At 43.9% G+C, this 18,210-nt stretch overlaps 1 protein-coding gene across 1 annotated transcript; it reads left to right on the top strand.

Moving 5' to 3' along the window:
* Nucleotides 1-2,811: 2,811 nt before the first annotated feature.
* Nucleotides 2,812-17,569, top strand: LOC310714782 (uncharacterized protein C4orf54 homolog). The gene is made up of 2 exons (XM_083520383.1): nucleotides 2,812-9,027; nucleotides 12,731-17,569. Exon 1 carries the CDS (start codon nucleotides 3,990-3,992, stop codon nucleotides 8,976-8,978), a length of 4,989 nt encoding a protein of 1,662 aa, XP_083376509.1. The 5' UTR covers nucleotides 2,812-3,989; the 3' UTR covers nucleotides 8,979-9,027; nucleotides 12,731-17,569.
* The last annotated feature ends 641 nt before the right edge of the window (nucleotides 17,570-18,210 follow it).

Below are 18,210 nucleotides of genomic sequence, written 5' to 3'. Positions count from 1 at the left end.
CTCTGGAACGAATTAAGTACTTAACCCAAGGTACCACTGTATAGTGTTTTCAGCAAAGTTTGACCTGAAAGAAGGCCCAAAGTGGCTCTAAATTTAGATGTTTTCGTAGCAGTTTTGTCCCACCTCTCAACCAGAAAAAAGCATACAGTGGCTATAAAAATCAGTAATAAAAGGAAACTCGGCCACCTGATCTAAGTTTTTATAACAACCGACTAGAATAAAAAAACAACAATTGAAGAGGAGGCACCAGAAGCTGGTCTCTCAGTTGAACAGATGGAGTGGCCCTGTTTCCCTTCCCTTCCCTTCCCCACCCCTCTCTCTCTCCTGCAGACTGATGGAATAGGTGCTTATGTAAAGTAAATCACTTTACACTCTATCAAATAAATTCTGCTGCACACCAAAGTCTGCAGTATTAATTGTATCAGACGTCTTTGGATGGCCCTCAAGACTCAAGGCATCAGTATCTAATACTTCTTATGAAAAATGTTCTACATTAAACTTTCCTAGTAGCAACCATGTTGCAGACTAAAGTAGGAGATTACATATTTTTTGAAGGCGTGTCTTTATCTTCTGAAACACCAAGAAACTAATACAATATAATATTTCAACACTAGAGGGCCGTTTTGTACAAGCTAATGGAATTCTTGGTGCTATCCAGTCAGCCCATGGTGACTTGCAAACCTCAAAAAGCAAGCTACAATCTGAACTCCTGGCATGTAGTGGAAACTTCATTAAATGTGTTGAATTTTCATACTGGGTACAGAGATGACAGGTTGTAACTGGGGGTATTTTTTTGCAGGCAACTCTTAAAACAAGACGTCCTTCCAAACCAGTTTTTGCCCTTCATAATCAATTTCCTCCCTGGAAATTATCTTTCTCCCACTGGACCTTCCTGGACACTTGAAATAGCTCTCCATGACCAGATGCTAAAGTGTGAAATTGTGATGCTTTTCCTTTCTACTGCCCAGGGACTTAAATCCCTCCCACCTGATCTTAGACACAGATGTCCTGAGAAGTGATTCATGATCCAAATTGATTCCCAAATTTGGCTATCCTGTACGGGAGGTTGTTACATTATGAACACTGTATGATTGGCTCAGTGCCTTACTCCGATTGAATGTCCAGCCGGTAATATAACCTGAGCATTCCATTTTCCTAGAAATGCTGTCTTCGATCTAACTATAATTTTAAAATTGTCTTATTTTGTAGTCACAGAATTCTTCTGGACAACAATTACTTCAAAATTATCAGTTATTAATAGACTATAGTGGGTAAATTAGTAAAAAAAAAAAAAAAACCACCACCCTCTTATCTGGATATTCTCCCATTGTTGAGTATCATCAAAGTTCTTCTCCTAAAAAAGATGGAATGTGGCACGTGTCACTCTCTTTCCCTCCTTTCTTACGGATCTATTTTCATTCTATTTCAATATTAATCATCTTTAATGTTAGTAATCTTTCTATCTACTAATGACACATAAGACTCCATCTTAAATTGTTTCACAAGTTTCACCTTACGCAGCATTGCCAATGTTAAATAGAAGTCTACCCTAACCAGCTACCTGATGTTATGAGGAAATGTTACTGACCAAAACTGAGCTGGACCAATCAGACTGCTGCATTGTTCTAGGACCAATCAGATTGCTGCATTTTGGATCCTATTCAACTCAAGTACATAACACTACTGCTGTTCCTTTTCCCACCGATGGAAATGAAATGTCTTCTCACAACAAACAAATCCCTATTGCATAACAATAAAGACACCCAGGTTACCTTAAGGTCTACCTTTGCCAATATTAATTTACTTTAGCCCGAAGATAGGCTTTGGACAGTCTTTGGCCTGTCTCCAGTGGAAAGAGATGATGCCACTGTGGGTTTGACTCTCCTTTCCAACCATTTCCAGACATATCCGAAGTACTTGGGCACCATGGAAAGGGTCTTCTGGGTGGTGGTGCCATGGTCATGGAGCTTTCTCCCTGAATAGATCTAACAGGCTCCCTTACTTCCTGCTTTAAGGAAGTCTATAAACACATTTTTTTATCCAGCCAGGCACTTGATGTATGCCCCATCCCCTGCTGTTTTAAAAGTTATATGCTGTTTTAGTGCTGCTCAAGTGTTTATTCTTTTGAAGTTTTAGAATTCTGAATATTTAGCATTTCTGTACTACACTCTTTTTCAAAGAAAGTGAATAGAAATAAATTATATGGTTATGGAACTGTTCCCTTAATTTTCATATTAGCCAACATTGTTTTAAAGCAGAACATTGTAAAGAAAAAACATGGTAAAGAACATTGCCTCTGGTCCAGAAGGAGATATACATTTGGAACATGGTTTTTCCAACCACAGGTTACCCAAATGAAGAATTTTTCCAAACTACAGTTCCTATGCAAATGTCACTTAATTCTACGTGATCCACAATTTCACATCTTTTTTTTGTATTTTCCTTGCTCTCAGTAACAGCTTTCCACCTTAAATATTTGAAAGTAGAAAGATGGGCAAGAACATTTTATTAGCGGGGGTTGGGATTCTTGCTGTGACTGATGGCTGAACACATTTATTTCTGCTATGCACAAATGTGATAGTTTAAAATAGTACTTTATTCAATCGGATGATATGACACACAGTCTATGTATAGTTAATAGTTTTGACCTAGCAAGCTACACTGATCTTACAAAAATGCTCCACAGTTTCATTACTCTCACCAAAGTGGCTATGAAAATCCAAACCAGTTTAACATTTTCCCAGTGCTTCTCTTCAACTTCCCTTTCCAGACGGTTAAAGACATATCTGAAGATTCAGTAGGAAATTATTTTCTTCCTGTGAGGTACAAAAAGTTGCTTGTTATCCAAGGAACAGCTTTACAAGAGTCAGAGAGAAGGTAAATGATTTGTTACCCAAGATTATCAATTGTCTTCTGTGCTGAAATGTGATTAGATCTGATTATAACAGGTGGCCACAATCCAGCATAAAGTTAGACATGCTTAAGTCCCCTTGACTCTAATGGGAATTAAGTGCAATTAATTGTGGCTGACATGCCTTGACTAAAACTCTTTCCTCCTGTACTCAGTTTATAGGATTGAGGGTTTAACTGATAGATTCTATGTAATTTAAAATTACCTAAATTCTTTTATTTAACTAGATGTGTTCTAAGATATCCAGAAGATGTCTGCTTCAAGTATTTTGGAGGAAAACAATAATTTTGATATGGGGCTACACTAAAGAAAAACTTTTTGAAATACTTTGAGCATGAAATACTTTAAACATTTTTGCATGACATTTCAACCAGGTGCTAGACAAACTAACTTCTCTAATATGAACTAAAAATCGGAAGTTTTAAAAAGTTTACTACTAAAAATGCAAGTAATTTGTTGTCTTCAATGCTGTATGAAAACTTAGTTCAATGTGGGCCTCTTGTCCACGCAAACAGTGTCTGGAATTTTTATTTATATATTTAAAATTAGCACTTCAAACAGCAGTATATGCTTTCCACCCTTCTTCTTGTCACAGAGCATTCTCTCCGTCCAAATACTACGTAATAAATAAGGCTAATATTCCTCTAACTATATAACGACTATATACTGAACAGCCCCCCCCCCGCCCCTTTCATAACTAGAAGTACAAGAATTTCCATATGCTTTCTCTTCATTTTGGGATGTCTGGGGAAGCTGAGCTGCAGATGCTGCTAATACTGCTACTTCAGTTACCAATGGCATTCAGACTGACAGCTCTTCGTGCCAAACCAACAACTGTACTTCATAGCTCTGGAATAAGACACTGGCAGCAGCAGCTACCCCCCCATCTCCGCAGAGACAACAGCAGCCACCCGCCTTACTACCACTGCGGGACTATCGGGCGTCTCTCCAGGGTCTTCCGCTAAACTGCAGGGAGTGAAGTTGGGAACCAACCACTGGAGACACGTGTGTGTGTGTCCCAGCTTCGAGTCTTGGTCGAAATCTCTTTGTTCCCTTCAGTCAATTTGCAGTGATCGGAATGGAACTGCTTACAAAATCGCCTGCTGAGCAGATCATCACTCAAAAAGGGAGTGCTGGAGAAAGCAACAGCCGGATGATGAAGCACCATTCTCAAGAGCCATCAACATCCTCATCTGAGGAATCAAAATATGTGGAGATTTATGATTTCCCTGGAGGGAGGGGAGAGAGTCCCCAAGCTCTAAAACTGACTTTGGCAGGGAATGGAAGTAAAGTGGCCTTTATCAAACCTAAAAATGGACCTTATGGGATCAGTGAGGTTAATAGATTGGCTAACAATATGCTGGCAGACAAATCTGCAAATGAAGCACCCCAGGATTATAAATCTAAAATGGAAGGCACTCCTTCCCCTGTGGGGATGAAGGCTGATGAGGTGGGGGGAAGCATCACTGGCACCAGCTCAGAAGGGTCTGAGAACACTTTGTCCCCTAGTATCTCCAACATTCAGCTTTACACAAATGGCTGCCCAGAATCATCCTCATCCTCTTGTCCTTCGCCAGTACAAGAGACAGGCAGCTTTCCAAAAATGGATGACATGGGAACGGAGGGGAAAACCTCCTCTTCTTCATTTGGATATGAAAGTGATGAGGACGATGATGCAGACTGCAAAGAAATCTGTCTGAGTAACCAGAGAGGAGGGTGCAGGCGTGCTTCACAACTGATGCACTCGCAGCAAAGCTACACCAGTGAGAACAACTGTAACAATAATGATGAAGCACATTATATTACAACCCATGAAATCCAGCTTAGCGAAGTGGACCATGACATGGACTTTGATTATGGGTTAGCCTCTCGGTGGGATTTCGAGGACAACAATGTGATTTATTCCTTTGTGGATTACGCTTCCTTTGGGAGTGACGAGACTCTTGCGGATACCCAGACAGAAGAGGACAATAGCTGTTATCTCAGCACGACCACCAGTGATCCCAATAATCAGACAGACAGTATCGATAATACCAGCAGTACAGAGATAGTCAGCATTAATTCTGAAAATGATACCCCTAGCACAGACAAATGCGCCAGCTCGGAAGAAAGTCAGTCCAAGAACCTCAGCAACATGAGTGAGAATTCTGCAGGCCAGATACTCCTATCAATCAAACCAACTTCCAGGGCTATAAATGAGCCTAGCAACCAGCACGAAAAGCAAAACATTATTTATGCTGCCAAGCATGAAGGCGACATGAGCCTCTGTGTCTCCACAGCTCATGAACGAAATTCAAGTTTGAAACAAGATGTGTTTCATGACTATGCAAAAAAATTTATTGCAGTTCCTGCACGTTTGCAAACAAGGTGTGGAGCCATAAGAGCAAGAGAATTGGGAGGATATTCAAGCGGTGCCTCAAGCGTGGTAAGTGAGTTGGATGATGCAGATAAAGAAGTAAGAAGCCTGACAGCAAGGGCATTCCGCAGCTTAGCTTATCCCTACTTTGATACCTTGAACCTGAGCTCCAGTGAATCCTCCACATCTCTTTCGGATCACACACTAGGAATCAACCGGTGGTCAACTTACTTGGATTTAAAGTGCGGCAGCCTTGGGCAGAAAGCAGAGCAAAATCTTTTCAAAAGCAGCACCGCATCTGCAGGATGGAACAGAAGCACTGGGACAAAGACATCCAGTGACCAGTTCTACATTCACTCCAATAAGTCACAGACGAAAGCATTAGAGTTTGTTGTCAGCAAGCTTGATGGGGAAATAACGCATGTTGAGACACCACCTTGCTTTGAAAAACGGATCCAGTCAGGCTCCCGGGTTGTTACTTTGTTGGAGACTCTCAATTTTAGCAGCAATATAAAAGCGGGTGTCCCCAGACCTGCTAAACCTTCTGAAAATGCTGCTGCTGGATCAAGTTGCACAGATGAAGTTACAGAAACACTGCCAAAGGAGCTGGGCAATGAAACTTGCAAACAAACTGGGCTGGCTGCAGAAACCATGGAAGGCACACAGAATAAATCAAAGTTTGCATCTAGTCTCCTCAAAAATGTTATCTCAAAGAAAATGCAACTGGAGCACGAGTTCAAAATGGAAAGGGGCGAAATCTCGGACACCACATATTCTGGTATGTCCAATTCCTTATCTTCTAAAGAGGTAGATAGTGCTTTCAAAGAAAAGTTAAAGGATGGGGGTTTGCAGAGACAGAATTCTAGATATTCAGAAGGCAGCTCTGAATACACTATTGTAACAGCAGATGATTTGGGGGAGTTTTTTGACAGCAAGTCCCCTACCTCCAAGCCATCTACTCCCCGGGATGGAAATGTTAGCCTGGATCGATCCCTTTCTGAAACATTCTTAGACGAGGCATGTAAAATAAAAGAGAGTGCTTCTGAAACTCTCAAGGCAACTTTTCTCCGCAGTCAGAATAGTGCATTTAGAACATGGAAAGAAAAAGAAGCAGAGAAAAAGGAGGAGAAAGCTCCTGTGGGAAAACTGAAAATTTCATCCAAAGGTGACAGGAAGGCTGATTTGGGAGAATTCTCAGCCAGCAAATCAACTAAAATGTCTCGTCTCTTTGTTCCAAATATTCAACAAACAACCAAAGAAAAGCAATCCAGCACACAAGTGACAAAATATTCTACAGCAACCAACACAGCAGCTCAGACTGCCATCGCTACCACAATGATAAAGCCCAAACCTCCTGAGATCAAGATCAGCTTGGGTAGCATGCAGCAGAATAAAGATCACCCTTTCAATATTGCTAAGCTCCTCACACCCAAGTTATCTGGAAGTGTCCCAAACTTTTTCAAGGCAGCTGAAGATACCAGAAGCCAGCATCAAAAACAATTCAAAGGGGAAGGTATGGACAAAGTGCCTCAATTTCTGGTACGCGATGTAAGAGAAAACAAACACAAGGTGCAAGGGCCTATCCATCAGGTTACAGATGTCAGGAAACTAATTAAGAGTAACTACAGCCATGAGTCGGGGGATAACAACAGTGACAGAGGCAGTGTCAACTCTGACCAGGGAACATCTGAGCAGAAACCCAAGCAGCTGGTGACAGCAGGCATTTCCAGGCCTCTGTCTCCCATGGTGATAACCTGTCAGGCAGTAAGCAACAGCAAGGAAGACAAGAGGGCCAGCAAGGCTTCAGAGACAGGGGCCAAAGCAAGTAGCGGGGGCAAGATGCTGCCATCCAGCCAAGATGGGACAATCCTGGTGCACAGGACCTCAGGGAGGCTGCCCGTAGCTACAATCGCCCCTAACAAAAGCGACCCTCGCCAGCCTGCTGTGCTGAAGATAGTCTCCAAAACATCTGTGCCCTGGAGGCAGCAACCACAGCCGCCGCCGCCGCAAATTCAATCTACACCAGTGGAGAAAAGCAGCAAGGTAGGCCCACTGGTGGTGGCTAGCGAAGAAGAAATTCCACGAGAAGAGGTGACCAAGGCACCCCTCACAGCAAACCACCAAGCGCTGGAGAAACTTACAGCGGCCGTCCGGAGCATGGAGGAGCTCTACAGCTTCCACAAGAACGAGTGGAAGCGCAAGAGCGACCCGCTGCCCATCACCGACAGCCACGTCCTGTCCCTCATCGCCAGCGAGGAAAAGGCCACAGGAGGAGCCACGGGAGCCAGGGAAGAGTCCACAGCCAGCGCCAAGGCAGAGGAGCAGGATGCCAGTCAGAGTGCGGCCTTGACGACTTCCCCCAGCAGCATCGCCAGCAGCAGGCCTGCACCCGAGCGCCAACCCCGCAGCCGGACTGCCAACCCAACCAAGAACGCAGAGAAGGTGTCAGCCAAGATGGCGACCTTCGAAAGCTTGGCACAGGCTCGGGAGCGGGCACGCGGGCCGGGCTTCCGCGGGGAGGCCGCAGGGGGCACGGAGAGAGGCAGGGCCCCGGTGGCACCCCGCAGCACCTTCACCTTCAATGCCCAGGCCCAGAAGCCCAAGCAACAGCAGCAGCAGCCACCTCAGGAGCCATCTCCTGACCCGCCACCAAGAGGCCTGAAAGGCCAGGCCGGGCCTCGCTCCATCAAGCTCTTTGGGGACAGGCAGGGGAGCCTCGTGGAGCCCGACAGGGTGCCCAAGGTGGCGGCGGCGGCTCCCGACTGCGGGAACTACCTGGCCATCCCTCTCAAGGCATCGTCGTCGACGGAGCAGCCGGGGGCTGCCACGTCAGGAGACCGAGGCGGCCGCCCGGGCCTAGTTTCCGCGGCGGCGGCCGCCGCGGCTCTGTGCAGCCACCAGCCCTACAGCACCAGCAAGACCCACGGGCAGGAGGCGGCCAAGCAACAGCAGCGCGGAGAGGCAGCCGCCCCGCAGCCTCATCCTCCGCCGCCTCCGCAACAGCAGCCGCCGCCTCAGTTCGAAGTGTCCCCCGCGCAGTTCTTCCCTCAGGCCTTGTCCTTGGCCGCGGCGGCCGCCGCTTTCTCGGGCGCTGCCCAGCCCGCGCCTCTGCTGTGCTTCTCTCCGCCCGCGGCCGCCGAGCCCGCCGCTTTCTCGGCGCCTCAGACGCAGCGCAAAGTGCTGCTGGACCTCAGCACCGGGCAGTGCTACGTGGTGGACGCGCCGCTGCAGCCGCCGCCGCCTCCGCCTCAGAAGAGGCGCCTCTTCGACCCCGAGACCGGGCAGTACGTAGAGGTGCCCCTGCCGGCCCAGGCGCCAAATCCGGCCGTGGCCCCCATGACCCTCCCGGTGTCCTCCCTGGCGCTGGGCGCGGCGGGAGCCTACGGCGCCCCGGCCGCGGCCTACATGATCTACCCGGGCTTCTTGCCGGCCGTCTTGCCCGCCAGCGCCCTGCAAGGCCAGCTCGCCCAGCAGCCGGGCGGAGAGCTCGGCCCCGCCAGCCCCGGGGCGGACAGCCCTTACTACATGCCCACGGGCAAAGCTGCTCAGCAGCAGCAGCCACAGCAGTCGCCACAGCAGCAGCAGCAAGGGGTTCCTGGCGAGGGGAAGGCGCCGCTCATCAGCATCACTTCGCAGCCTCTGGGGCCCAGGATCATCGCGCCTCCTTCCTTCGACGGCACCACCATGCGCTTCGTCGTGGAGCACCGGTGATGGAGAGCCCGGCCAGGGATGCTGCTGCTCGCTGCTGCTGCTGCCACGGGTGAGTTGGGCTCTTGGCCAGCAAGCCAGGGCCGCTTGTTTGTGATCCCAGGCCTCCTCACAGGCAACTTAGGAAAGGGCCTCCTCCACACACACACACACACACACACACACACACACACACACCCATGCACGCCCACTAGTCCTAGGATAGTCCATAATACAGGATTGTCCTGTGTTTCAGGGCAAAAGGGTACCTCCTGTATGGGTACAATTTTGACCTGGGTGTCAGGTCTTCTCTCTCTCTCAATCTCTGCCAAGTTGCATGGGTTTGAAAGGGTGTGTGAACGGTAATGTATTTCAGCACCGAGAGATTTTACAAATTCATGTGTGTGCCCACCTATAAATTCCAGAGGAGACATCCTGTTAGGTTGCAATGAATTGTAATGGATTGCTTTGAAGTCACTTCAGCATCAGATTTTAAAACAACAACACTCTTCCAATCACAACCATGTCCTGTAGTTTGCCAGAACAAAGGTGGCAACCCTACTTCCTACAAATGTGTGAGTTGTGAGGTGGAAGCCCTGTGGGGTAAGGCACTGTACACATTGAGAGCTTTTACTTTTACCTTTGATTCAGGGCAGCTGGTCATAACACTAACAACTTGAGCAGCCCTTTCTCAATCCCCATGAATAAACTGGTACTGATGATGATTAGTTATTGAATTTGTCACAAGTGGCTCTCTTGTATATTCACACCAGGAAGCAGTTGCCAAAGGGGAATAATATGTGTGCACTTGCATGATGGTGTCTATGAGGTTTATACATGTTTCCTGTGCAGAAAGTGATGTCCTTAAAGGTAGTCATTGTTGCATGTGTGTAGTAGCCCTGTGATTAATTGGGGGGGGGTAAGTTTTCTGTAATGGATTAATTACACTCTGTATCTGAGCACTTTCAGGTTTATTGGTTAATGCACCCACTTGCATCTTCTCCAAGATAGGTTTTTGGGGTTTTTTGGCAAGAGAGAGGGTTAGCAGAAGAACAATGTTTTGGAAGATGAGAGGCATCAGATTCTTAGTGGTCCCTGTCTGATTATAAGGCAGGATAAATTCAGAGGAACAGCTGAGTTGAAGAAAGTGAGGAGTGTCTGTGTGTATTGACGACTGTTAGTGTGAATGCTCTGACATATCACAGAAGTGGCGAGATTGTAGATCACCACCTGGCTCACACTACACACTTCAAAGAAATGCCAAGAGCCACTGAGCTGCAGTTTCATCACTCATCTGTGACATATGAGACTGTTCATACTAATAGTAGAGTTGCCAACTTTTTTCTGGTAGGGCTTTAACAGCTGCTCTACAAGCAGAGATTCTGCAGGTGGAGTTTTTGTTCATTATGTATAGATAAAGGTACAGGAGTCTTGCCAGGAAAAGAAAGTTGGCAATCATAACATTCAGCCAATTACCTCAGAGAGGTCTTGCCAGTTCAGAACATTTTAATGTTAGCCATGCTCAGAGTAGGCCCATTGAAATTAGAGTGCATCACTTACTTAGGCCAGTTACTGTAACTTCAATGGATCTACCCTGAGAAGCATTTATTTCAGGGGTCGCCAACCCAGCATCCATGGGTACCATGGCTCTCACTCTAGCATGCCTAGAAAAAAAATCTATGGGGTAAAATGCACAAATACCTTCTAAGTGACTTCTGTGAAATGAGAGTGGGTGTACTGTGGCCACCATCAGTGTGCGTGTGTGCGTGTAAAATCAATATTGTATGATCTCCACAATTAGGACCAGCAGCACATAGCTGATTTCTCATGGTAAGTATAAGGTTGCTGGAGGTAGCTATCTAACTTTGTGCTATGCAATGCTCTCCATGTGTTATGCTATGTCCCCCCATAGCAGCTATTTTGTGACTGGCGCCCCCCAGTTGCTTACAACCCATAGGTTTGTTTGTTTTTTTTAAAAAAAAGCCTAGGGCATATAGCAGCTTAGGTTTCAGCAGGGAAACAGTGAAATAAAAAGAGTTCACCACCATGTCAAGGTCTTGATCTGGACTGGGCTCACTTGTGGTGGTTTTTTTTTTTTGCAAAAAATGAGACCTGGCTAGACCCACAGTATTCAAAAATGGTTATTAAAGCAATGTTTAGTTTGGCCCTCATTGCACCCAGTGGGTGAGAGCAGGGTAAGCCTGGAGTCTGCTGTATGTCTTGGCCAAGATTCAATATCAGCAAAAGATTCTCCTGCATCATATTGTACTTCATTTTCTAGGATGCTTTCCCCCCACTTGAAGTGTCTCATCTTCTTTCTTAAAGAGGTGTATCTGTGTACGGAGGGATAAGCTTGAGTTGAGTGTAATAAATCTTTCATCTTAATGGGCGAGTGGATACTCTATATTTGTGGTTACACAAATAGCCTTGTCGGTCTCTGTACACTAGAACTTCAAGCAAGCTAAGTGTGCACTTAGATGAGATGGCAGGAGGACACCTCCCACTCTTTCTTTTTAAAAAGGTTAAAAACAGCTATAGGGTAACCAGGTTGGGCTTACAGCACACCCCTCCAACGCCTTCCTTTCATTTTTAAATCATGCCCCCTGCCTTGAAGCAGTTACTTGCCCAGCGTGAGTGGGGAGGAGGAGCTTTGAGTGAAAGGGCCACCCATCCCCTACTGCTGTGGCTCTAATCCAATATAGGCAGCTGGTATTCTTTTTTTAATGCAAGAGGTCCACTATCTCATCTAGAGTAACCTTTACTTTGTGGGTTCAGTGCAAGGCGTGATCACGAAAGCAACCTGCCCAAGCAGGTTGTGAGTCTTGGATTCCCAGCAAGTGGTATTCAAAGACATATTGACTCTGATCTTAAATGTAGAACGTAGCCAACATGGCTAGTAGCCATTGCTAGCCTTATCCTCCATGAATTTGTTTAATTCTCTTTTAAAGCTATCCAAGTTGGTAGTCATCACTAGCTCTTGTGGGGGTGAATGCTACAATTTCACTAGGCCCTGTGTGAAGAAGTACTTTCTTTGATCTGTCCCGAATCTTCTAACATTGAGCTTCATTGGATGCCCACAAGTTCTAGTGTTGTGAGAGGGGGATATTTTTCTTTCTTTCTCCACAAAATGCATAACTTTATACACTTTTTCCTAGTCACATACACTAAGATTCAAACTTCAGAGGTATGTTCTGCTTGGGCTTTGTCTAAAGATGTTTTTGGGGAAAAAATAGAAACTGGTGGCCCTCAGCATAATGGAAATCATTTCGGGAGTGTCTTCAAAGGTAGAAATTTCCTGCACCTTTTTGACTACCAACTTTGGTTGCGAGTCTTGTTTTTGTGAATGAGGAATTTAACACAGATTTAAGATGCAGAAGCAGAGTGTGATGTAAGCATGTCAGGGTTGGACTGGGAAACCTTCAATGTTCCTTCCAACTTTATGATTCTGAGATCAGATTTTGGACTGGAGAATTTATGAATTGTATCTAATATTATGAGTTGTATCTAATATAAACCATGTGCGAAGTACTCCCACTGTATTTAATGGAGATGGCTAGTCTAGGGTGAGTGTGGCTGAGTTGGATATAGCGCTATCAAGAACAGTAAAGCAGCATATCCAATGATGTTTGTGTGTGTGTGTGTGTGTGTGTGTGTGAGAGAGAGAGAGAGAGAGAGAGAGATTGATTAATAATTGGACCTTTATTCTAAGATGCTTTCTAACAAACTTTGTTTTCTAAATCAAGGATTTATTTTTTTGTTTGTACTTTATCTTACAGGCACAAACAACGAGAATTTCTTTCCCTTAATCTGAAAACGACTTGGTAATGCTAAGCTCTCATTTAAGCTGCTTTTTCTCTTTATCATGTATTTCTCATGCATTTTTTGTACAACACAAGTGTTGATGATGTTCATGTTTGTATAACACCCCCTCCCCCTGTTTTTTAACTGTGCGTAAATTTAATTATGCAAGGGTGAGTGGGTGAGTTGTGGTATTTTTTGTAAACTGTCTATATATAATGCAAGGTAATTGTTATGCCTGCTAACACATGTGGCTAACTACATGTTACATGCAAATGCATGTAAAGAAACAATACGAGCCATTTGCTTTTTAATGAAAAGCAGCTTTGAGTGGAAAAACAACAGAATGCAGAAAGAAGGCAAGTGCTTAACCTTTTCCCTGACATAACTACAAAGACTGGACACGGGAAGGGCTAGATGCCCCTCCCTCATCTGTGTTTCTTTTTTAAAAAAATTGATTGGAAGGAATTTGATACACACATTTGTGTGTAACATGTAGTTTTCCTTAAGCTTTAACTTGAACTATATTTCAGGGATCCATTTCATTGAGAAAAAGACATGTAAAGATGATATAAAGTCATTTCAAATTTAGTTCCATTTCTTCAAAGGTATTAAAAGTTTGCAAGTAACAGCCAAAACATGTTGTTTCCCCTGAAAGAATACACAAGTTGTATTCTTGAAATAATCTTCAGTAGGAACTGAGTTAGGACATGGTTTACATTAGAGGTATGCACTTTGATGAGCTTGGTTCAATGCACCTCGGTTCCAGTTTAGCTAAAGCCAGTCGTGTCTATGCCCCAGTGAAAACGTACAGGGCTCAACCAGAGGCACCAGCTTGTGAGGCAGATTGGGGGACCATTGTTCCTTCTGGAGGTGATGCATGCAACGATGTTGCATCAGGATGTGATGTGCCTTGTTCCCATATTGCGCTAGGTCGGAGGAGCTAGGATTGCGGCAGCAGCATGACTTCAGTGGCTGGCAGCTCCTCCTCATCCTCCTCCTCCTGTTGTTGTTGTTGTTGTTGTTGTTGTTGTTGTTGTTGTTGTCATCACCGGCTGGAGGCTGCTTCCCTCTCCTTCCCCTCCACAACAGGAGGAGGAGAAGGAACTGGCAACTGAAGCTGCTCTGCTGCCGTGTTCCTGGCTCCTCTGACCTCACCTAACATTGGGGGGATGCCCCCCAAAACAAATATGGCGCTCCTGGGCCGGATTCAACTAACAGGTCCTTCTAGCAGAAGCCCACAATAGGACTTGAGCTAGCACAGCAAAGCTCCCCCCCCAAAAAAAAAAAATTTGCTAAGGGCGGACAGGAGGACCCAAAGAATGGCACACAGGGAAGGAAAGGGGGATAATCCCATCAGGCAAACAGAAATGCTTGCATTGACAAAGTGATCTCCTTGGATTCCTCCTATTAGTTGCAAGACGAAGACTACAAGCATAAAACCACTCACCCAAGTGTAAGACCCATTGAATTCAATTGGATTTACTTCAGATTATATATGGATGGGATTGCATTGATTTTAGCAGTATGTGAAGCCCAATCCTATGCATGTTTACTTTGAAGCAAATCACATTAAGTTATTGGGGATTATTGCCAAATACATGTGAATAGGATCACACTTTTAGTTATGATTTAGATGGATTGGGCCTTAATCACTAATTATGTTTTTTACAGACTTGGTTGTAAAAATAACTGGAAATTTGCTTTGATTGCTTTATAATTCAAAATTTGCTGCTTTGTACTATTTTGTGTGATTTTATAAGGAGCCTTGACAACATTAAAAAAAAAGATCAGAAAACTAGAAAAAGAATGTACTTAAATCTAGGGATACTAATTTTCTTTAGCAGGCTGGGTGCTTTAAGAGTTTTGCAACAGACAGACATTCAAATGGTGAAGTTTACCCCTTATCACTTAATCTTCATGTAGAAAAAAGTGGTATTCTCGTTGATATTCTAGTCTTGTATATAGGTATGCAAAAGGCATTCACCTTTAATTTTAAAGGTGAAGATAATTTTTATTTTCCCTTCTATCCAAGTGTTTAAGCTAAACATATTTTTTGTGTTTGTGTTTTTGCAAATGTATGAATTTTGGAGAGTCTCTTTAGAAAGTATTTTATGAATGTTAACTTAACCTGCTATTTCTTGTCAGTGTCCTATGCCAGTTACATGTATGTTTGGCATCAAGCTAAAGCTCAAAGATTTACCTCAAAGCTTTCTCAAGGGAGGAGAATGAACACTTTAGTGAGCTTTTGAAATAGAGAAATGTTGTAGGAAGTTTACTTGATGCAGGCACTGCAATCTTAGCTACACTTAGGACCCCCCTAGGAGAACTTGAGACTTTCCCAGGCCTGCCATGATTACTGGGCATATGTGCCATCTGTAGCTGAGAGAGGCAGAATATGCTCTGTCAGATATGCTAACCCTGTACCCATCCCCCAAACATACAGACATACCTTCCGTTCACTGTTTGTTGCATTGAAATCAATACTTTTTGGACTAGATCATTTAGCTAGGGATGAGGTGCTGTGTTTCCCTTGAGGGGAGGTTTGTCATTTGGCTATTGTGATTTTAGATTGGGCTCTTCCTCCTCAGCTGAAACATCCGAGGAAAGCAAAACACAGGAGTTTCTTTAAGATGCTCTAAGGGCTGTTCTGCACATCATTTCGCTATCATGGTATATTGCCTAAAGTAAATTTGCAGAAATTACAGTGGTACCTCTGGTTATGAACTTACTTCGTTCCGAAGATCTGTTCTTAACCTGAAACCGTTCTTAACCCAAGGTACTACTTCCAGGTTAGCGGAGTCTGTAACCCAAAGTGTTTGTAACCCGAGGTAGCACTGTATGAGGAATTTCAAGGGAAGCCCAGAGTAGTTTCAATACAGGAATTGTAACATTTATCAGGGGAGATTTCACACATCCTAAGATTTTAGTGAAGGCCATGTGTGTTCACACAACATTACCGGTCAGTCTAAGTTGAGTTCATTTGCTGCACCTGTAATTAGGATATGCTAGAAAGTGAAACTTGAAACATGCAAAGCCTATGTCAGAAAAAGATACTAAAGGCTGTACATACAATTCCATTTCACGTTTTTGCAGTACTTTACGATACAGAGCTTAAAGGAGAAGCAGATCTTTTATTGAATAGATCATTAGGAAAAGCGGGCTGTTGTATCAGTCTTAATAAATGGCCAAGGCATGTCAAAACTAAGGGCATGTCCCATAACTGTGCCATGCTAGGTTGATAAAACCAGCAGCCAAGTCCCCCCAAAGACCAGACATGCTTACTGGTGCTTTGTGTAACTGATGGGAGCATTTGCAGCAGCTCCCAGCCCAAATAAATAAGCTATAGTACTCTAAGGATGGGTTCTATTTTTTCGCATTGTTGGAGGTTTTTTTTTTTCTTATTGAACTAGTTAGTTTGATGAGCTCAAAGATGCATATTTATCGGGCCACGTTCCATCACAATGGGTTTGAGTGAGCATCACAGTGGCCTTGTCGACTTGCTTTGAACACTAAATGTAAAACTTTTTGATAGTATAGGGGTAGACCATTTGATCTGTTGCAGTGTAAAAGTGTTTTCATGCAAGCCATTTACCCAAGACACCCCCTGACTTTATTCGTATTTTCTTCAACCACAACTAAAGAAGCTGAATGATTACAAGTGCCAGTGCCAATTTAAGTGTAGGACAGGAGAGTCCTTCACTTACCTGCTCCAGAAAGTATTCACCTCTATGGTATTAATGGTGAATGGAAAACCAGTTCACACATGGCACCAAATGAAGGCTAAAAGGGCAATCCACCTTCCTTCAATCTATTTAATCTATTTCAAAATGGGATGCCTGCACAGTCAGAGCTGCATTATCACCATTCACATGTGCTTACAAGTAGCATGAGAGGGGCTCAAAGATAATTTCCATGGCATGTGTGAAAAAGCTCTGAAATCTTACATCCTTATTAAATACTCTGCAAGCATATCTCTAATTAGGGGTGATTTAATATGTGCATTTCCCGTTTTCCTGTATGAAATGAAATTATACCAACTCTGAAAAACGAATGGGTCACAACCCCATTTTTTTGTATGGTATAAATAATTTTATTTTTCTAGCTTGGGGTTTGTTTTTTTTAGTTTAATGCTTCTTAACAGAAAATGAATTCATTCATTCTTTTCTTTCTTTCTTAAAAAAAAAAAAAAAATCTAATTCTCAAAGTATTCTCTGTTATTTTTCAAAGCCTGCATGTGATGCACAAGAGACTTGTATGATGTTTTCAGACTGCCGGACAGTATGGATACCACAGTAGCTCAGTCATATTCTCATTCACATAACATTAGAACCCGTGTAATCAGTGACATATTTCCTCTATCTCGGTGCTCATGGAAATGTTACTCTGTACAGTTTACAAGATACGTGTTTGCACACACAAACACACACCACAACCCTGCGCAGAGTTAGGCACACTTAATTCTGTCTTGTATTGTGGCCAGAAGCTCTCAGGGGTTACAATTTTGCCCAGTGTACTTGAAAATAAGAGTGGAACTGCATGTGATCAGAAACACAGGGCTACTGCGAAAAACACATCAGCCCTGTGTTAGATCCCCGCCCGCCTCCTCAGTAGCACATGATTCAAATTACCTCATGTCTTGACATCATTACACTGAGCATTTTTGACCAATCCTTCATTTTTTGCTGGCAGTGTTGGGGAAACAGTATAATGATCCAAAACCACCGGGGATGTGTTTCTGATAATGTGTAGTTCTGCTGTTATAAAAAGACCAGGCACCCTATATTTAAATGTTTGTACAGATTTTTAGTGCCTGTTTTTTTTAAAAAAAAACTTTTCTCAGGGCAAATCTCCTCACTTGGCGCATTTCAGTCATAATATCAGGTTATGCTTAATTTTTACTGCTATATACTAACTACACTTTTGTGATTGTAGAGAGAACTTGATTCTGTAAGATTGCTGTGAGATTTCCTGACAATATACTGGACCCAAGCCAGGAAAGCAATTAAATATGTGACAGGAATGGTCTTGGTGAAAGCAGAGGAGTAAATACTTTACTGCATCAGGGTCAGAGGTTTACTTTGCAGGATTATTCCCCCAATTTTTTACGTGTAGACAGCCAGGTTTGTGGAGTTGGCCCTCTCTAAAAATACTGGTCCAAGAAGCTGGAAAAATCCAATAAATGTGGTGCTCTGCATATGCCTTATGTTATTAGGGAGGGGTCGTAGTTCAGTAGTAGAGCACATGCTCGGTTCGTATCATATTTCAGATTCAGCGCAGTTAATGGATCTCATGTAGCAGAGCTGCAAAGACTGTCTCCCTAAAACTCTGGAGAGCCAAGGACAGTCAGCATAGCAGCACTGCACTAAATTGATTACTGGTCTGCTATAAGCCAGCTTTAAAAGTTGAACTGTATGTACCGTATTTTTCGCCCTATAGAACGCACCGTCCCATAGGA

This window comes from Podarcis liolepis (genome assembly GCF_965112155.1).
Source record: "Podarcis liolepis genome assembly, chromosome: 9".
In the NCBI taxonomy this organism is placed as follows: Eukaryota; Metazoa; Chordata; class Lepidosauria; order Squamata; family Lacertidae; genus Podarcis; species Podarcis liolepis.
Note: the sequence above shows the minus strand (reverse complement) of the source record. Positions and strands in the feature narration are given on the sequence as shown.